The sequence below is a fragment of the Leptodactylus fuscus genome, chromosome 5 (genome assembly GCF_031893055.1).
Source record: "Leptodactylus fuscus isolate aLepFus1 chromosome 5, aLepFus1.hap2, whole genome shotgun sequence".
Classification (NCBI taxonomy): Eukaryota; Metazoa; Chordata; class Amphibia; order Anura; family Leptodactylidae; genus Leptodactylus; species Leptodactylus fuscus.
Genome location: NC_134269.1, coordinates 154811693 through 154834460, shown reverse-complemented (window position 1 = coordinate 154834460; position 22768 = coordinate 154811693). Strand labels below are relative to the sequence as shown.

Here is a 22768-nt window from a genome sequence, read left to right as displayed (position 1 = left end):
ATTACAAATCTTTACAGACTGTCAGGACGGTTCTCTGGGACGTTGTCTGCTGAAATCCCAGCCTACCTACTAGTCACTTGGTTTTGCTATTCTTCCTGCAGCAGCTTTCAATTCTTGCTAAAAGTAAGGCATGCCAAGCAAGACATCCCCTCCATGATGTCCACATGTTTTAGTAGGGTGTAATACATATTTCTGTGAATAATACACATCCTTTGAAAATTGGAGAATTGCAGATATTAGGATCACCAAGCCCCCCTTCCCTAGCATATGCTCCCCCTCCCCAGTATATCGGTTTTATGAACTTTGATGTGGTGCGTTTTGCTCATAACAGTAAGGCATAAAGCATTCTTTATACTTATACACTAAATTCTTTTATCATCAGGTCGGATTCTGGATAACAGCACAAAGGATCTCAAGTTTACTTTTACCAACCTCACTCCTTTCACAACCTATGATGCATATATCAGTGGAGAAACAAGTGCAGGTGTTGGGCCCCGATCCAACATATCTGTTTTCACTCCAGCTGAAGGTAACAACATTTCTGTTACAGTATTTATATCTTGGCCTAAATACATGTGAGAGATATACAATGCATTGTAATAGCTAATGCAGGAAATATCTTATCAAAGCAGATAGATGCCATGAGCAGCATGGTGAACCATGGCACAATATGCAGAAGAAATACTAAATGCTAAAGTCTGTGATGGATAAGTATACATTATAAGCAAGATGGAGGTAGAATACAGTAAAATGTATTTCGTATGACCTGGATCAGCCTTCTAGATAGAAGCCCTAGAACATACCTCCCAACTTTTGAAGAACCAAAAGAGGGACAAAATGTGCGGCAGCGGCGCGGCAAATTTAGCCCCGCCCACTTTTGTGTTGACTCCGCCCATTCTAATTAATTTTTCATGTGCCCGCACACAGTATAATCCTCCAACAGTCACCCGTAAATTATATATCCCCCCTCTATCTCTCCCCCAGTTTCATATACACCGTTCATCTGCCTCCAGTTTCATGTCCCCCTCCATCTCTGCCCCCAGTTTCATGTCCCCCCCATCTCTGCCCCCAGATTCATGTCCCCTCCATCTCTGCCCCCAGATTCATGTCCCCCCATCTCTGCCCCAGTTTCATGTCCCCCCATCTCTGTCCCCAGATTCATGTCCCCATCTCTGCCCCCAGATTCATGTCCCCACATCTCTGCCCCCAGATTCATGTCCTCCCATCTCTTCCCCCAGATTCATGTCCTCTCCATCTCTTCCCCCAGATTCATGTTCCCTCCATCTCTGCCCCCAGATTCATGTCCCCACATCTCTGCCCCCAGTGTCATGCCATCCTCTCCTTCATCTGCCCCCAGTTTCACATTCCACCTCAGTGTAAACATTACACTTACCTTCTCCTCGTTCCCCCGCTGCACTCTGTGCGCCTCTCTCTCTCACTGGCGCACAGTTGTAGACGCGATGTGACGTCATCACATCGCGTCTACAAGCCAGTAGGCGGCATTCAGCGGTGAAGCAAGGAGCTGACCTGTGTCAGCTCCTTGCTTCAGCCACGTATGTGTTCAACTCAGATCTGCGTCCTCTGGACGCAGATCTGAGTTGAAATCGGGACATACCTCCCTCCAACCGGGATCGCGGGACATGTCACCGGAATCGTGAATGTCCCGCGGAAATCGGGACGGTTGGGAGGTATGCCTAGAAGAATGGTGGATTACATTGCTGACTGGACATTACAGCCGTTATACAACAAAAATTGTTCATAGGATAGGGGATAGATTACTGTTTGGTGGAGTTTAACTCTGGAGACCCCCACAGAACAAGGGTGTTTTACCAGGGATTCAAGTGCTAACAGGCAGTAGAGCCTCAGGGGGCCCGATGGACTAGGTATAGGATAAAAAGACTCCAGTATTATAGATAGCACATGGTATGTGGTGGCCCTATTACAGATTTGGCAATGCGGCCCTGGAGCTTCAACTTCCACCTCTATGGTAGACGCACCGGCTCCATTCATTTCACTGGGAGTGCCAAAGATAGCAGAGTGCTTTACGTCTTTCCACACAAGGGGTCCTGGGTGTGACAGCCCTCGCAGATATAATATGCGGCTTAAAGATAGACCATCAATCTTTGAAACTGGATAAACCCTTTAACTGTGGCAGGTAAAGATATATTGTAACTGTGTGGTTTTCAGTAAACACCTACATGTTGTGATGGTTTCCTATAAACAATGGAGAATAAATACACTTAGTCTTCTAAACATGAATTCAATTATGGTATCTAAATCCTCAAGTGTGTAACATAGATGTCTAACAATGTTACTAAAGAACAGACAAATGCAGTTTGATATTGTTTCCACATGGTGGCAGTGTATACTAATGCATCACACTCACATGGAGGATATTCTATCCTTAGTCTAGAATAAACATTTGAACAACTTTAGTAATTTTGAGTTTTATAGAGAAAGAAAAATCAAAGATACATTATCTTTAACTATGTTATTTTAACATTATTTTATATGATACATTTTTATGTAATTTGTAACTGAGAAAGATGTTGGAAAAACCACTTATAAAAGTAAATTGTTTAACCACTTCAAAACTAAAGTATTATCCCACACACAGTCAGTGTTAGATGGAGTGATACAGAAAGCGGCACTGCCACCATTGTATACACAGCACTGTATAGTTAGCAGTTTCAGAAAGTCGAGTCTCCCTATATATTCAATAGCTGCACATTCTTTTTAGCTGTCTCCAAACCACATGTATATTCACCATCCTTTCTCATGGAATATGAATCCCAAACAATACATATGATTAGAGATGAGCGAACAGTGTTCTATCGAACTCATGTTCGATCGGATATTAGGCTGTTCGGCATGTTCGAATCGAATCGAACACCGCGTGGTAAAGTGCGCCATTACTCAATTCCCCTCCCACCTTCCCTGGCGCCTTTTTTGCTCCAATAACAGCGCAGGGTAGGTGGGACAGGAACTACGACACCGGTGACGTTGAGAAAAGTAGGCAAAACCCATTGGCTGCCGAAAACATGTGACCTCTAATTTAAAAGAACAGCGCCGCCCAGGTTCGCGTCATTCTGAGCTTGCAATTCACCGAGGACGGAGGTTTCCGTCCAGCTAGCTAGGGCTTAGATTCTGGGTAGGCAGGGACAGGCTAGGATAGGAAGGAGAAGACAACCACAACAGCTCTTGTAAGAGCTAAATTCCAGGGAGAAGCTTGTCAGTGTAACGTGGCACTGACGGGCTCAATCGCCGCAACCCAGCTTTCCCAGGATCCTGAATGGAATACACTGTCAGTGTATTCCCGTATACCCGATATATACCCCCGATACCCGTTCCAACGGTGTGCCCCCCCACCTTCACCCCAGAAATACCCTGCAAGTCCCCTAGCAATAGAATTGGGGCTATATACACCCACTATTTTTGCTACTGCCATATAGTGCCATTGTCTGACTGGGAATTCAAAGAATATATTGGGGTTACGTGCACCCACAATTTTTACTACTGGTATACAGTGCCATTGTCTGACTGGGAATTCAAAGAATATATTGGGGTTATAAATACCCTCATTTCTTGCTACTGGTATATAGTGCCATTGTCTGACTGGGAATTCAAAGAATATATTGGGGTTACGTGCACCCACAATTTTTACTACTGGTATACAGTGCCAGTTTCTGACTGGGAATTCAAAGAATATATTGGGGTTACAAATACCCTCATTTCTTGCTACTGCCATATAGTGCCAGTTTCTGACTGGTAATTCAAAGAATATATTGGGGTTATAAATACCCTCATTTCTTGCTACTGGTATATAGTGCCATTGTCTGACTGGGAATTCAAAGAATATATTGGGGTTACGTGCACCCACAATTTTTACTACTGGTATACAGTGCCAGTTTCTGACTGGGAATTCAAAGAATATATTGGGGTTACAAATACCCTCATTTCTTGCTACTGCCATATAGTGCCAGTTTCTGACTGGTAATTCAAAGACTATATTGGGGTTACAAATACCCTCATTTCTTGCTACTGCCATATAGTGCCAGTTTCTGACTGGTAATTCAAAGAATATATTGGGGTTACGTGCACCCACAATTTTTACTACTGGTATACAGTGCCATTGTCTGACTGGGAATTCAAAGAATATATTGGGGTTATAAATACCCTCATTTCTTGCTACTGCCATATAGTGCCAGTTTCTGACTGGTAATTCAAAGAATATATTGGGGTTATAAATACCCTCATTTCTTGCTACTGGTATATAGTGCCATTGTCTGACTGGGAATTCAAAGAATATATTGGGGTTACGTGCACCCACAATTTTTACTACTGGTATACAGTGCCAGTTTCTGACTGGGAATTCAAAGAATATATTGGGGTTACAAATACCCTCATTTCTTGCTACTGCCATATAGTGCCATTGTCTGACTGGGAATTCAAAGAATATATTGGGAATACAAATACCCTCATTTCTTGCTACTGCCATATAGTGCCAGTTTCTGACTGGTAATTCAAAGAATATATTGGGGTTACGTGCACCCACAATTTTTACTACTGGTATACAGTGCCATTGTCTGACTGGGAATTCAAAGAATATATTGGGGTTATAAATACCCTCATTTCTTGCTACTGCCATATAGTGCCAGTTTCTGACTGGGAATTCAAAGAATATATTGGGGTTACGTGCACCCACAATTTTTACTACTGGTATACAGTGCCATTGTCTGACTGGGAATTCAAAGAATATATTGGGGTTATAAATACCCTCATTTCTTGCTACTGGTATATAGTGCCATTGTCTGACTGGGAATTCAAAGAATATATTGGGGTTACGTGCACCCACAATTTTTACTACTGGTATACAGTGCCAGTTTCTGACTGGGAATTCAAAGAATATATTGGGGTTACAAATACCCTCATTTCTTGCTACTGCCATATAGTGCCAGTTTCTGACTGGTAATTCAAAGAATATATTGGGGTTACGTGCACCCACAATTTTTACTACTGGTATACAGTGCCAGTTTCTGACTGGGAATTCAAAGAATATATTGGGGTTATAAATACCCTCATTTCTTGCTACTGCCATATAGTGCCAGTTTCTGACTGGTAATTCAAAGAATATATTGGGGTTACGTGCACCCACAATTTTTACTACTGGTATACAGTGCCATTGTCTGACTGGGAATTCAAAGAATATATTGGGGTTATAAATACCCTCATTTCTTGCTACTGCCATATAGTGCCAGTTTCTGACTGGGAATTCAAAGAATATATTGGGGTTACGTGCACCCACAATTTTTACTACTGGTATACAGTGCCATTGTCTGACTGGGAATTCAAAGAATATATTGGGGTTATAAATACCCTCATTTCTTGCTACTGGTATATAGTGCCATTGTCTGACTGGGAATTCAAAGAATATATTGGGGTTACGTGCACCCACAATTTTTACTACTGGTATACAGTGCCAGTTTCTGACTGGGAATTCAAAGAATATATTGGGGTTACAAATACCTTCATTTCTTGCTACTGCCATATAGTGCCAGTTTCTGACTGGTAATTCAAAGAATATATTGGGGTTACGTGCACCCACAATTTTTACTACTGGTATACAGTGCCAGTTTCTGACTGGGAATTCAAAGAATATATTGGGGTTACAAATACCCTCATTTCTTGCTACTGCCATATAGTGCCAGTTTCTGACTGGTAATTCAAAGAATATATTGGGGTTACGTGCACCCACAATTTTTACTACTGGTATACAGTGCCAGTTTCTGACTGGGAATTCAAAGAATATATTGGGGTTACAAATACCCTCATTTCTTGCTACTGCCATATAGTGCCAGTTTCTGACTGGTAATTCAAAGAATATATTGGGGTTACGTGCACCCACAATTTTTACTACTGGTATACAGTGCCAGTTTCTGACTGGGAATTCAAAGAATATATTGGGGTTACAAATACCCTCATTTCTTGCTACTGCCATATAGTGCCAGTTTCTGACTGGTAATTCAAAGAATATATTGGGGTTACGTGCACCCACAATTTTTACTACTGGTATACAGTGCCATTGTCTGACTGGGAATTCAAAGAATATATTGGGGTTATAAATACCCTCATTTCTTGCTACTGCCATATAGTGCCAGTTTCTGACTGGGAATTCAAAGAATATATTGGGGTTATAAATAACCTCATTTCTTGCTACTGGTATATAGTGCCATTGTCTGACTGGGAATTCAAAGAATATATTGGGGTTACGTGCACCCACAATTTTTACTACTGGTATACAGTGCCAGTTTCTGACTGGGAATTTAAAGAATATATTGGGGTTACAAATACCCTCATTTCTTGCTACTGCCATATAGTGCCAGTTTCTGACTGGTAATTCAAAGAATATATTGGGGTTACGTGCACCCACAATTTTTACTACTGGTATACAGTGCCATTGTCTGACTGGGAATTCAAAGAATATATTGGGGTTATAAATACCCTCATTTCTTGCTACTGCCATATAGTGCCAGTTTCTGACTGGGAATTCAAAGAATATATTGGGGTTACAAATACCCTCATTTCTTGCTACTGCCATATAGTGCCAGTTTCTGACTGGTAATTCAAAGAATATATTGGGGTTACGTGCACCCACAATTTTTACTACTGGTATACAGTGCCATTGTCTGACTGGGAATTCAAAGAATATATTAGGGTTATAAATACCCTCATTTCTTGCTACTGCCATATAGTGCCAGTTTCTGACTGGGAATTCAAAGAATATATTGGGGTTATAAATACCCTCATTTCTTGCTACTGGTATATAGTGCCATTGTCTGACTGGGAATTCAAAGAATATATTGGGGTTACGTGCACCCACAATTTTTACTACTGGTATACAGTGCCAGTTTCTGACTGGGAATTCAAAGAATATATTGGGGTTACAAATACCCTCATTTCTTGCTACTGCCATATAGTGCCAGTTTCTGACTGGTAATTCAAAGAATATATTGGAGTTACGTGCACCCACAATTTTTACTACTGGTATACAGTGCCATTGTCTGACTGGGAATTCAAAGAATATATTGGGGTTATAAATACCCTCATTTCTTGCTACTGGTATATAGTGCCATTGTCTGACTGGGAATTCAAAGAATATATTGGGGTTACGTGCACCCACAATTTTTACTACTGGTATACAGTGCCAGTTTCTGACTGGGAATTCAAAGAATATATTGGGGTTACAAATACCCTCATTTCTTGCTACTGCCATATAGTGCCAGTTTCTGACTGGTAATTCAAAGAATATATTGGGGTTACGTGCACCCACAATTTTTACTACTGGTATACAGTGCCATTGTCTGACTGGGAATTCAAAGAATATATTGGGGTTATAAATACCCTCATTTCTTGCTACTGGTATATAGTGCCATTGTCTGACTGGGAATTCAAAGAATATATTGGGGTTACGTGCACCCACAATTTTTACTACTGGTATACAGTGCCAGTTTCTGACTGGGAATTCAAAGAATATATTGGGGTTACAAATACCCTCATTTCTTGCTACTGCCATATAGTGCCAGTTTCTGACTGGTAATTCAAAGAATATATTGGGGTTACGTGCACCCACAATTTTTACTACTGGTATACAGTGCCAGTTTCTGACTGGGAATTCAAAGAATATATTGGGGTTACAAATACCCTCATTTCTTGCTACTGCCATATAGTGCCAGTTTCTGACTGGTAATTCAAAGAATATATTGGGGTTATAAATACCCTCATTTCTTGCTACTGGTATATAGTGCCATTGTCTGACTGGGAATTCAAAGAATATATTGGGGTTACGTGCACCCACAATTTTTACTACTGGTATACAGTGCCAGTTTCTGACTGGGAATTCAAAGAATATATTGGGGTTACAAATACCCTCATTTCTTGCTACTGCCATATAGTGCCAGTTTCTGACTGGTAATTCAAAGAATATATTGGGGTTACAAATACCCTCATTTCTTGCTACTGCCATATAGTGCCAGTTTCTGACTGGTAATTCAAAGAATATATTGGGGTTACGTGCACCCACAATTTTTACTACTGGTATACAGTGCCATTGTCTGACTGGGAATTCAAAGAATATATTGGGGTTATAAATACCCTCATTTCTTGCTACTGCCATATAGTGCCAGTTTCTGACTGGGAATTCAAAGAATATATTGGGGTTATAAATACCCTCATTTCTTGCTACTGGTATATAGTGCCATTGTCTGACTGGGAATTCAAAGAATATATTGGGGTTACGTGCACCCACAATTTTTACTACTGGTATACAGTGCCAGTTTCTGACTGGGAATTCAAAGAATATATTGGGGTTACAAATACCCTCATTTCTTGCTACTGCCATATAGTGCCAGTTTCTGACTGGTAATTCAAAGAATATATTGGGGTTACGTGCACCCACAATTTTTACTACTGGTATACAGTGCCATTGTCTGACTGGGAATTCAAAGAATATATTGGGGTTATAAATACCCTCATTTCTTGCTACTGGTATATAGTGCCATTGTCTGACTGGGAATTCAAAGAATATATTGGGGTTACGTGCACCCACAATTTTTACTACTGGTATACAGTGCCAGTTTCTGACTGGGAATTCAAAGAATATATTGGGGTTACAAATACCCTCATTTCTTGCTACTGCCATATAGTGCCAGTTTCTGACTGGTAATTCAAAGAATATATTGGGGTTACAAATACCCTCATTTCTTGCTACTGCCATATAGTGCCAGTTTCTGACTGGTAATTCAAAGAATATATTGGGGTTACGTGCACCCACAATTTTTACTACTGGTATACAGTGCCATTGTCTGACTGGGAATTCAAAGAATATATTGGGGTTATAAATACCCTCATTTCTTGCTACTGCCATATAGTGCCAGTTTCTGACTGGGAATTCAAAGAATATATTGGGGTTATAAATACCCTCATTTCTTGCTACTGGTATATAGTGCCATTGTCTGACTGGGAATTCAAAGAATATATTGGGGTTACGTGCACCCACAATTTTTACTACTGGTATACAGTGCCAGTTTCTGACTGGGAATTCAAAGAATATATTGGGGTTACAAATACCCTCATTTCTTGCTACTGCCATATAGTGCCAGTTTCTGACTGGTAATTCAAAGAATATATTGGGGTTACGTGCACCCACAATTTTTACTACTGGTATACAGTGCCATTGTCTGACTGGGAATTCAAAGAATATATTGGGGTTATAAATACCCTCATTTCTTGCTACTGCCATATAGTGCCAGTTTCTGACTGGTAATTCAAAGAATATATTGGGGTTACAAATACCCTCATTTCTTGCTACTGCCATATAGTGCCAGTTTCTGACTGGTAATTCAAAGAATATATTGGGGTTATAAATACCCTCATTTCTTGCTACTGGTATATAGTGCCATTGTCTGACTGGGAATTCAAAGAATATATTGGGGTTTCGTGCACCCACAATTTTTTCTACTGGTATATAGTGCCAATTTCTAACTGGGAATTCAAAATGCGCAAGGCTCCCGGAAAGGGACGTGGACGAGGCCGTGGGCGAGGTCGGGGGAATGGTTCTGGGGAGCAAGGTAGCAGTGAAGCCACAGGGCGTCCCGTGCCTACTCCTGTGGGGCAGCAAGCATTGCGCCACTCCACAGTGCCAGGGTTGCTTGCCACATTAACTAAACTGCAGGGTACAAACCTTAGTAGGCCCGAAAACCAGGAACAGGTCTTGCAATGGCTGTCAGAGAACGCTTACAGCACATTGTCCAGCAGCCAGTCAGACTCTGCCTCCTCTCCTCCTATTACCCAACAGTCTTGTCCTCCTTCCTCCCAAAATTCCCAAGCTTCACAGAACAATAACCCCAACTGTCCCTGCTCCCCAGAGCTGTTCTCCGCTCCTTTCATTGTCCCTCAACCTGCCTCTCCACGTCACGATTCCACGAACCTAACAGAGGAGCATCTGTGTCCAGATGCTCAAACACTAGAGTCTCCTCCATCTCCGTTCGATTTGGTGGTGGATGACCAGCAACCCACCCTCATCGACGATGATGTGACGCAGTTGCCGTCAGGGCATCCAGTTGACCGGCGCATTGTGCGGGAGGAGGAGATGAGACAGGAGTTGGAAGAGGAAGTGGTGGATGCGCCGAGGACAGATATAGTGTTGTCTGCACAATTTGCCTCTCGAAATTGATTAGGGGCTCTGAGAAGAGCAACCTGTCCACCACTTCAATGCGCCGTCATTTGGAATCCAAGCACTGGAATCAGTGGCAGGCAGCAACGGCAGGACAAAGGCCGCCTGCCGTTCACGCCACTGCCACTGCCTCTGCCACTGCCTCTGCCTCTGCCACTGCCACTGCTGACTGTGCTGGCGATGCACTCCAGAGGACGAGCCAGGACACCACTTCATCTGCCTCCGCCACTTTGTTGACTTCTCCCTCATCCTCCCCTGTTCCTGTCTTATCTCCTTCTCCTGCACCATCAAAGGCACCATCAGGCGCTTCTTTACAACAACCCACCATCTCTCAGACATTGGAGCGGCGGCAGAAATACACTGCTAACCACCCACACGCGCAAGCCTTGAACGCCAACATCGCTAAACTGCTGGCCCAGGAGATGTTGGCGTTCCGGCTTGTTGAAACTCCCGCCTTCCTGGACCTGATGGCAACTGCGGCACCTCGCTATGCCGTCCCTAGCCGTCACTACTTCTCCCGGTGTGCCGTCCCCGCCTTGCACCAGCACGTGTCACTCAACATCAGGCAGGCCCTTAGTTCCGCGCTTTGCACAAAGGTCCACTTGACCACCGACGCGTGGACAAGTGCATGCGGACAGGGACGCTACATTTCACTGACGGCACACTGGGTGAATGTAGTTGAGGCTGGGACTGCTTCCCAAACTGGCCCGGTGTACCTCGTCTCCCCGCCTAACATTCCTGGCAGGGACACGAGAAGAACACCCCCCTCCTCCTCCTCCTCTACCGCCTCCTCCTCCGCCACCGCCTCCTCCTCCGCCACCGCCTCCTCCTCCGCTGTTAGATTGACCCCAGCTACGAGTTGGAAACGTTGCAGCACTGGCGTTGGTAGACGTCAGCAGGCTGTGCTGAAGCTGATCAGCTTGGGGGACAGACAGCACACTGCCTCCGAGGTGAGGGATGCCCTCCTCGATGAGACGGCAATATGGTTTGAGCCGCTGCACCTGGGCCCAGGCATGGTCGTTTGTGATAACGGCCGGAACCTGGTAGCAGCTCTGGAGCTTGCCGGACTCCAACATGTTCCATGCCTGGCCCACGTCTTCAACCTAGTGGTGCAACGTTTCCTAAAGAGCTACCCCAATGTTCCAGAGCTACTGGTGAAAGTGCGGCGCATGTGCGCCCACTTTCGCAAGTCGACAGTAGCCGCTGCTAGCTTAAAATCTCTCCAGCAACGCCTGCATGTGCCACAACACCGGCTTTTGTGCGACGTCCCCACACGCTGGAACTCAACGTTTCAGATGTTGAATAGAGTGGTTGAGCAGCAGAGACCTTTGATGGAATACCAGCTACAAAACCCTAGGGTGCCACAAAGTCAGCTGCCTCAGTTTCACATCCATGAGTGGCCATGGATGAGAGACCTTTGTGACATCCTACGGGTCTTTGAGGAGTCCACAAGGAGGGTGAGCTCTGAGGATGCGATGGTGAGCCTTACAATCCCGCTCTTGTGTGTTCTGAGAGAATCCCTGATTGACATCAGGGATAACTCAGATCACACAGAGGAGTTAGGGATAGCATCCGATCCGTCACAGCTGGAGAGTAGGTCCACACATCTGTCCGCTTCACTGCGTTTAATGGAGGAGGAGGAGGAGGAGGAGGAGGAAGAAGAGTTGTCCGATGATGTGATGGTGATACAGGAGGCTTCCGGGCAACTTCGAATCGTCCCATTGTTGCAGCGCGGATGGGTAGACATGGAGGATGAGGAGGAAATGGAGATTGAACTTTCCGGTGGGGCCAGAGGAGTCATGCCAACTAACACTGTGGCAGACATGGCTGAGTTCATGTTGGGGTGCTTTACAACCGACAAGCGTATTGTCAAAATCATGGAGGACAACCAGTACTGGATCTTTGCTATCCTTGACCCCCGGTATAAAAACAACATCTCGTCTTTTATTCCGGTAGAGGGGAGGGCCAATCGCATCAATGCTTGCCACAGGCAATTGGTGCAGAATATGATGGAGATGTTTCCAGCATGTGACGTTGGCGGCAGGGAGGGCAGTTCCTCCAGTAGGCAACCAAGTTCTCACCGGTCCACACAAACGAGGGGCACACTGTCTAAGGTCTGGGACACCTTGATGGCACCCCCTTGCCAAAGTGCCGCCACGGAGGGTCCTAGTGTCACCAGGCGTGAGAAGTATAGGCGCATGTTGCGGGAATACCTTTCCGACCACAGCCCTGTCCTCTCCGACCCCTCTGCGCCCTACACGTATTGGGTGTCGAAGTTGGACCTGTGGCTTGAACTTGCCCTATATGCCTTGGAGGTGCTGTCCTGTCCTGCCGCCAGCGTCCTATCTGAGAGGGTGTTCAGTGCAGCCGGTGGCATCATCACTGACAAGCGCACCCGTCTGTCAGCTGAGAGTGCCGACCGGCTCACTTTGATAAAAATGAACCACCACTGGATAGAGCCTTCATTTTTGTGCCCACCTGTGTAAAGCACCCCAACATGAAACTCCATGTCTGTACTCAACCTCTCCAATTCCTCCGCATCCTCATACTCATCCACCATAAGCGTTGCACAATTCTGCTAATACTAGGCTCCCTCCAACATGATTTCCCCCAACTCTGCTGGTTAGAGGCTCCCTCCACCCTGATTTCCACCAACTCTGCTGGTTAGAGGCTCCCTCCACCCTGCTTTCCCACAACTCTGCTGGTTAGAGGCTCCCTCCACCATGAATTTGCCCAAACTGGGCTGGTTAGAGGCTCCCTCCACCATGAATTGGTCCAAACTGGGGTTTTTAGAGGCTCCCTCCACCATGAATTTGCCAAAACTGGGCTGTTTAGAGGCTCCCTCCACCATGAATTGGTCCAAATTGGGGTTTTTAGAGGCTCCCTCCACCATGAATTTGCCCAAACTGGGCTGGTTAGAGGCTCCCTCCACTATGAATTGGTCCAAACTGGGCTGGTTAGAGGCTCCCTCCACCATGAATTGATCCAAATTGGGGTTTTTAGAGGCTCCCTCCACCATGAATTGGTCCAAACTGGGCTGTTTAGAGGCTCCCTCCACCATGAATTGGTCCAAACTGGGGTTTTTAGAGGCTCCCTCCACCATGAATTGGTCCAAACTGGGCTGGTTAGAGGCTCCCTCCACCATGAATTGGTCCAAACTAGGTTTTTTAGAGGCTCCCTCCACCATGAATTGGTCCAAACTGGGGTTTTTAGAGGCTCCCTCCACCATGAATTGGTCCAAACTGGGGTTTTTAGAGGCTCCCTCCACCATGAATTTGCCCAAACTGGGCTGTTTAGAGGCTCCCTCCACCATGAATTGGTCCAAACTGGGTTTTTTAGAGGCTCCCTCCACCATGAATTGGTCCAAACTGGGGTTTTTAGAGGCTCCCTCCACCATGAATTGGTCCAAACTGGGGTTTTTAGAGGCTCCCTCCACCATGAATTTGCCCAAACTGGGCTGTTTAGAGGCTCCCTCCACCATGAATTGGTCCAAATTGGGGTTTTTAGAGGCTCCCTCCACCATGAATTGGTCCAAACTGGGGTTTTTAGAGGCTCCCTCCACCATGAATTTGCCCAAACTGGGCTGTTTAGAGGCTCCCTCCAGCATGAATTGGTCCAAACTGGGGTTTTTAGAGGCTCCCTCCACCATGAATTGGTCCAAACTGGGGTTTTTAGAGGCTCCCTCCACCATGAATTGGTCCAAACTGGGGTTTTTAGAGGCTCCCTCCACCATGAATTGGTCCAAACTGGGCTGGTTAGAGGCTCCCTCCACCATGAATTTGCCCAAACTGGGCTGGTTAGAGGCTCCCTCCACCATGAATTGGTCCAAACTGGGGTTTTTAGAGGCTCCCTCCACCATGAATTGGTCCAAACTGGGCTGGTTAGAGGCTCCCTCCACCATGAATTTGCCCAAACTGGGCTGTTTAGAGGCTCCCTCCACCATGAATTGGTCCAAACTGGGCTGGTTAGAGGCTCCCTCCACCATGAATTGGTCCAAACTGGGTTTTTTAGAGGCTCCCTCCACCATGAATTGGTCCAAACTGGGGTTTTTAGAGGCTCCCTCCACCATGAATTGGTCCAAACTGGGGTTTTTAGAGGCTCCCTCCACCATTAATTGGTCTAAACTGGGGTTTTTAGAGGCTCCCTCCACCATGAATTTGCCCAAACTGGGCTGTTTAGAGGCTCCCTCCACCATGAATTGGTCCAAACTGGGTTTTTTAGAGGCTCCCTCCACCATGAATTGGTCCAAACTGGGGTTTTTAGAGGCTCCCTCAACCATGAATTGGTCCAAACTGGGGTTTTTAGAGGCTCCCTCCACCATGAATTTGCCCAAACTGGGCTGTTTAGAGGCTCCCTCCACCATGAATTGGTCCAAATTGGGGTTTTTAGAGGCTCCCTCCACCATGAATTTGCCCAAACTGGGCTGGTTAGAGGTTCCCTCCACCATGAATTGGTCCAAACTGGGCTGGTTAGAGGCTCCCTCCACCATGAATTGGTCCAAATTGGGGTTTTTAGAGGCTCCCTCCACCATGAATTGGTCCAAACTGGGCTGTTTAGAGGCTCCCTCCACCATAAATTGGTCCAAACTTGGGTTTTTAGAGGCTCCCTCCACCATGAATTGGTCCAAACTGGGCTGGTTAGAGGCTCCCTCCACCATGAATTGGTCCAAACTGGGTTTTTTAGAGGCTCCCTCCACCATGAATTGGTCCAAACTGGGGTTTTTAGAGGCTCCCTCCACCATGAATTTGCCCAAACTGGGCTGTTTAGAGGCTCCCTCCACCATGAATTGGTCCAAATTGGGGTTTTTAGAGGCTCCCTCCACCATGAATTTGCCCAAACTGGGCTGGTTAGAGGCTCCCTCCACCATGAATTGGTCCAAACTGGGCTGGTTAGAGGCTCCTTCCACCATGAATTGGTCCAAATTGGGGTTTTTAGAGGCTCCCTCCACCATGAATTGGTCCAAACTGGGCTGTTTAGAGGCTCCCTCCACCATGAATTGGTCCAAACTGGGGTTTTTAGAGGCTCCCTCCACCATGAATTGGTCCAAACTGGGCTGGTTAGAGGCTCCCTCCACCATGAATTGGTCCAAACTGGGCTGGTTAGAGGCTCCCTCCACCATGAATTTGCCCAAACTGGGCTGGTTAGAGGCTCCCTCCACCATGAATTGGTCCAAACTGGGGTTTTTAGAGGCTCCCTCCACCATGAATTGGTCCAAACTGGGGTTTTTAGAGGCTCCCTCCACCATGAATTTGCCCAAACTGGGCTGTTTAGAGGCTCCCTCCACCATGAATTGGTCCAAACTGGGTTTTTTAGAGGCTCCCTCCACCATGAATTGGTCCAAACTGGGGTTTTTAGAGGCTCCCTCCACCATGAATTGGTCCAAACTGGGGTTTTTAGAGGCTCCCTCCACCATGAATTTGCCCAAACTGGGCTGTTTAGAGGCTCCCTCCACCATGAATTGGTCCAAATTGGGGTTTTTAGAGGCTCCCTCCACCATGAATTGGTCCAAACTGGGGTTTTTAGAGGCTCCCTCCACCATGAATTTGCCCAAACTGGGCTGTTTAGAGGCTCCCTCCAGCATGAATTGGTCCAAACTGGGGTTTTTAGAGGCTCCCTCCACCATGAATTGGTCCAAACTGGGCTGGTTAGAGGCTCCCTCCACCATGAATTTGCCCAAACTGGGCTGTTTAGAGGCTCCCTCCACCATGAATTGGTCCAAACGGGGGTTTTTAGAGGCTCCCTCCACCATGAATTTGCCCAAACTGGGCTGGTTAGAGGCTCCCTCCACCATGAATTTGCCCAAACTGGGCTGTTTAGAGGCTCCCTCCACCATGAATTGGTCCAAACTGGGCTGTTTAGAGGCTCCCTCCACCATGAATTGGTCCAAACTGGGTTTTTTAGAGGCTCCCTCCACCATGAATTGGTCCAAACTGGGGTTTTTAGAGGCTCCCTCCACCATGAATTGGTCCAAACTGGGGTTTTTAGAGGCTCCCTCCACCATGAATTTGCCCAAACTCTGCTGGTTAGAGGCTCAATCCACCCTGATTTTCAAAACAAATGTTGGTGCCAACCTCAACTTACTACAAGGGCCAAATTCACTGCTGGTGACAAGCTCTCCTCACTGCAAGTGCCAAATACACATGTTTCAAGGTGTTTTCCTACTGTCAGAGAGGTGGTATTGAGTGTGTAAAGTGTGTAGTTGTTAGGCTGTGATGTTGGGGTAATAGAGGGTCTTTGGTGTGTTAGATGCCCCCAGACATGCTTCCCCTGCTGTCCCAGTGTCATTCCAGAGGTGTTGGCATCATTTCCTGTGGTGTCATAGTGGACTTGGTGACCCTCCAGACACGGATTTGGGTTTCCCCCTTAACGAGTATATGTTCCCCATAGACTATAATGGGGTTCGAAACCCGTTCGAACACACGAACAGTGAGCGGCTGTTCGATTCGAATTTCGAACCTCGAACATTTTAGTGTTCGCTCATCTCTACATATGATACCTTCAGCCAAAAAGTGAATAAAGAATTCCGGTATTCTACTATAGACCACAATCTAAACCTCCTTAACCACCTACCAAGCCCCCTAACCAAATATCCGGATATAAGCACCTGATAAAAATAGACATCCAGGCCTTCTAAATAAATGTTGACATACCGACCCTTGAAATACCAGTCGAGATACCCAAAGTAAAATAGGCTCAAAATCAGACCTGTCCCTTTAAAACAGATTGTACATAAAAATCCTTTTCAGACTGAGACCCCTCATATTCATCTGCAGCAAAAAAGCATTTGAGACAAATAGGATTTTATTCTCAAGGTTTTAAACACCAATGTTAATAGTTGTCGAATAGTAAAATGGTATATGCTAGTTTGGATGAGGCCCCATGTAGCGGGTTGCAGTGAAAAACTGCAGCAGAATCGCATCACTCTTGCCCGCATCAATTTTCAGAGGGTTTCTTTAGTGGACTTCTGCTTCCATTATACCTATAGGTAAACCGCTAGTGCTTCTGTAGGTATAACTGACATACTGCTCTTTGCAAAACTGCCACAGTTTTGGAAATTGCAGCATGTCCACTGGTGTTTTTTTCTGCAATGTGTGGTTTATTTCTCATACAGTAGCATACTAAATGCTACAAATGTTGTTTTAACTCTGGTGGTCGAAAACAAATTTGCAAAAAGAACAATAAAGAGATTCTACCACTAAAGCAACATTTTTTCTAATTACCACGTCGGAATAGCCTTAAGAAAGGCTATTCGTCTCTTACCTTTAGACGTGGTCTCCGTGGCACAGTTCCTCAGAAATACCGGTTTTAACGGTATGCAAATGAGTTCTCCACAGCAATGAAGGCGGGCCCCAGCGCTCAAATGGCGTGGGGGCGTCCCCACTGCTGCCCAAGAGCTCACTCCAGCGACGCCTCCATCTTCAGCTGCAACCCCGCCTCTTCTGTCTTCCGTCTCGGTCCAACTTCCGACGCCTGCGCAGTACGCTCCTGTATTGAACTACAAGAGCAAGAGCGGCCTCCGAAAAATGGCCGCTGGCCAGTGGCCATTTTTGGGAGGCCGCTCTTGCTCTTGTAGTTCAATACAGGAGCGTACCGCGGCCGGCCGGCGGCCATTTTTGGGAGGCCGCAGTGGTAATTAGAAAAAATGTTGCTTTAGTGGTAGAATCCCTTTGTAAGTGGAACCTAATTATCTCCAAGAAAAGTAACCCAGGGCATGCACTCCTCAAGACCAAGAGCTGGAATACCAATGGATAAGAATACTTCAGGTTTTATTAGATAATGCGCTTCAGGGTTTAAAGCGTGTTGGAAAACGCACCCCTTCGTCATATCTCTATATTGCTGTGTGAGAACATACAACTATAACAAAGGGGTTCGAAACGCTTAAATTCAGAAACGCGTTATCCAATAAAATCTGAAGTATTCTTATCCATTGGTATTCCAGTTCTTGGTCTTGAGGAGCCCATATCCTGGTTACTTTTCTTGGAGATAATTGGGTTCCACTTACAAATACTTATTCTCATTGAGAACATAGCTCTGGTGGATACAGATGTGCCCCTGTTCCATTCATTTCAATGGCAGAGCCAAAGATAGCTGAGTGCTTTACAAAGGCTATTTCTGGTACTCCCACTGAAATGTATGGAGCAAGGGCACATCTTATCCACCGCAGCAGTGGCGCAGCAATTTATTCTCTATGCTATGGGGTTCTGCCTTCTTGGATTGGTTCTGGTTTATAACCACAAGTCCATGACAGGCCAAACAGTAAGTGAGCGCACAGAGAGACTGCTAGTACACCAAGACCAAAATGTTTATACAGATTACAAGAATTAGAAAAAGAGGATTATTGCTACACATGTACAAATGAGCCCAAGGTCTCATACACATATCTTGTCAGTGTGCTATCCATGTTTTTCAGCTAGCACACTGACCTATTATATACTATGGCCCCATCCACACACCCAGGCAAAACTCTGGACAGGTCCTATTGCCATCCATTTTTCAATACAGGCTCACTGAAGTAAATGAATGACTGTGAAGTGTCCAGAATTTTCTATACTTGCGAGATGGCTATATGAGGTTCCTGGATGGATGCTAGAGCTGTCACTCAAAATCTGAGCAGGAGTGAGTGATTGTCTAGGTCCTGTCTTGTGGAGAAGAGATATGCACATGTCCGTCTATGGACATACTCCAGGTGTCCTGTCCGCACACAGTAGACTGACTAATTCATCCTGCAGGTTGTGCATGTGAAAAACAATGCCCTGCGGGCCTACAAGTCTAGTACTATGTTTGGACAGTGCAAGGTATTGATAGTGACTACAGGGCTTATTTCCCCTTTATTGCAGAATTCTATCAAACAGGAAAAAACTTATAATGCCCCTTAAAAGACATCATACAGATATAGCTACAACGTCTGCAGTGCCCACTCTGTTATCTCTTCAGAACCCAAATTTTCATCCACAGAGTCCCAATTCATATTTACAGTTCACCCATTACCATTCAGTGTCTCAATTGCCATGGGCATCCCAATGACTCAGTAATTAGCACTATAGTGGCTTTCAATCCAACTCCACAATCCAGTCGATTTGATGGGTGTTTTTTAGATATTAAAAAAAAAAAAATTAACTGGACATCTGACTGCCATAACCTACCTTACAAGAATGTGGTCTTAACACTAACTATGTGAATGGAGTTTCAGTGTACAGTCATAGTTGGTAGTGCATACACATAGAGGGACCACCTGTCAGACCCCCGGTAATAATAAATGTACCCCTTATCCTCGCACTGTTTGTAAGAATAGTTTCCCTCAAAATTGATCCAAATGTATAGCTGTGATAGATAGATAGATAGATAGATAGATAGATAGATAGATAGATAGATAGATAGATAGATAGATAGATAGATAAGCAATACTTAGCACTATTCTTACTGCTCCAGACTCGAAAATCAAACAAGAATGGACATGAATCACTCCTTATTGTTCAAAAAGAGGTTCTGCAGGTGCAGATGTGTGTAGTATAGAAAATATAGTAGTATTGCTCTTACTATAAATGATAAAGAATACTAGGAGTGACCCCTGATCTGTGACCTACAACAATGCACTTGACCTCTAGCCTTGTACTCTTATATGGTGACAGAATCTCTTGGTAACTTCTAATATCTTTATCATTACAGAAGGGTGAATCATTCCTTATATAAACATAGATATGTATAAATGGTGCATGAACTAATGTAACATTGAAGACCAGTATTAGGACATGCCCTTTAGAGCAGGCTTTCAGTTGTCTGTCAGGTGACATAATGGTGTGATTTTGACCTTTCTACACTACAGTGGTGATTAGCATTGACACCTTTGTTTCCCCTGGCCAGGAGCAGGGTGGGACCTAACACATCATTAAGTGGCAGGGCCTCTCGGTGTGACAGCAGTGGCACTTTAAAGACTTTTGCATGGTCTTGAGCAGCCTATATTGAGGATGAGTCTAGGCCTACTGTACTTGTGATCTCTTAATTAAGTGACAATAGTCTTAGTGCAAACAAAAGACTTTCTAATTGTTCTGATTAAGACCTGTGAAGTGATATCTTCTGTTTGCTTTTACCTCTAATGGTCCCTTTTTTGGGTGTTGAATACTGTATCTTAGCATACAAACAGTAAGCAAGAGAAAGATACACAGGAAATGTTCTCATGAGAACTTTTCTCTCTTTTTTTCTTTACTGTATATGCAGGCACATAACAATACACTTATAGTAATTGCTTTGGAAACTTGTATGCAGTACAATTCAGTGTGAAAGAATACAAAGAGAAAGAAAAATGCTGCCCATACACACCTTTACGTAAAATATCTCATATGTTATAGTGCTCTGAGCTAAAATCCTATATAGCTCTTTCATATAGAGATTTCTGGTTAGGGCTAAATAACCCCCAACATATTGGTTTCACAATGAGATGCCCATAGCAGACATCCCACATTGTCACTGGCCGCAGCAAATCCAGCCAGAACAGTAACTTTCAGGCTCACTAGACAGAGAGCTGTCCTGGTTTTCTACTTTTGCATTGCAAAGTGTCAGAACACACAGCAATAATGGACATACTACACAGTCAAAATACACTCTGGGGAGGATTCATCAAATCCTCTATGCCAGAAAAATGGAATAGCTGTGACTTGTGACTATATAACACCACCTGCGACTTATATAAGTGCAAGTGACATTTTTGAGCTGGCCGCACCTCTTTTCTTAAAGTTGGTGGTGCTACCACCTGCACCTATTTTATTAACATTTAAAGGGGCTCTGTCATTGGGAAAAGTAATTGGAAAAGTCATTTTTAGCTAAGCACATAGTTGCATAGTCTTTAGAAAACCTATTTCACACCTACCTTTTGTATGTAAATTGCCTCAGTAGTATTTGAATAAGTCCGTTTTTATTCATATGCTAATTAGTAGAGATGAGAGAACACTATTCGAAACAGTCGTTTCGAATAGCACACTCCCATAGAAAATAATGGAAGGGGCCGGCACGCAGACTTTGCCGGTGGCCGGACGCTTAACCCCCCCGCGTGCCGTCTACGTCCATTCATTTCTATGGGAGCATGCTATTCGAAATAGCTGTTTCGAATAGTGTTCGCTCATCTCTACTAATTAGCCTTCTCCGTGCACCGGAAGTGTCTCTGTGCACCCTCTATTCTCTATGTGTGTGAGAGAAGAGAGGCTACTGTGTTGATGACTCATCTCCCTGCTCTCATAGCACTAATAAAAACTTCTGGTGCACGTAGAAGTCTAATTAGCATATGAATAAAAATGGACTTATTCAAAGACTACTGAGGCAATTAACATACAAAAGGTACGTGTGGAATAACCTTTCTAAAGGCTATGCAAGTATGTGCTTAGCTAAAAATTACTTTTCCCAATGATAAAGCCCCTTTAAAGCACAAAAGTGATGTAAATATCATCAAAATCTATAACCACTCCAGTGCTACCGTAGAGTTACACCTAGGTTCCAGGACGCCAGGAGACAGCCCAGTCTCATCATTAAGAATGCATATTAGCAACATTAAGAATTGCAGGTCAGCAGCACATCCCCTATTTACATGAAGAAAGGTGCTGTGTTCAATGAACAGTTTATTGCCTGATTACACAATAGTGCTCACACAAAAAAGGAAAATAATGACATAAATGGAACTCCCATTGAAATGAATGGATTAGAATGCTCACGGCCCAACCACCAAAGTCGCCTGTTCTCCTGATCATTGGTAGACTATGTGGTTGTTCAGGTTATCCCCTATCCTATGTGTAGGGGATAAGTTACTTTAGAGGGAAAACTTCTTTAAAGAAGACCTTTCAGCATCTAAACCTATTCAAGCTCTTAGCACCTTGAAAGTTCTCTTGCCCACACCATTCCTGAGCAAAAAGTGCTGGTAATATTGATACTTGATGTGCTATTTAAGCTCTGTAATGTCAGAAGGGCAGGGTCAGGCAGGGGATTTGATGCAGAGCTCCAATGAGAGGCGGCCGATGTCAGAGCTCAGAATCACATCCCTTGTCTGGTCCTGTCTGACACCGCCCTCCTGACAGTACAGAGACTAAATAGTATATCAGCCACCAAAACTAAGAGCACTGATTGCTTGGGAATGGTGGGAGCTAGAAAAATAGTTTCAACTGTTCCAGAACTAGCAGATAAGCACCTATTAATTGATGTAAAGAGCTTGACTTGCCGGTGATAGTGAGAGGTCCTCTTTAAGGCCTTTACATGGATGAATGGTTGTTGTAAAAAGGGAACTAATCCATTTTTGAAGCAGTCAGCTGTGACTAGTTCCTATGGTAGGCTATTCCACAGTCACAGTCTTTTACAGTCTAGAAGCTTTGTCGGTGCTTGCAATAAAACCTTTTTCTTCAGGTGGAGGGAGTGCTCTCTTTACTTTTGAGTGGATTTTACATGGAATGCTTTCCCCCAACTTTCTTGTATGGGCCTTTTATATATATTTATACAGGTTTATCATATCTCCCCTTAAACTCCTCTTCTCCAGACTAAACAGCTTTAACTCATTTAGTC

The 22768-nt window shown here is 44.6% G+C and overlaps 1 protein-coding gene across 1 annotated transcript in view; it reads left to right on the top strand.

Moving 5' to 3' along the window:
- Window positions 1–22768, top strand: part of PTPRQ (protein tyrosine phosphatase receptor type Q) — a 228069-nt gene that overhangs the window by 85593 nt on the left and 119708 nt on the right. Inside the window, exon 25 of the mRNA XM_075274511.1 lies at window positions 383–529. Coding sequence (XP_075130612.1) covers window positions 383–529 — 147 coding nt within the window. The remainder of the gene's footprint in view (window positions 1–382; window positions 530–22768) is intronic.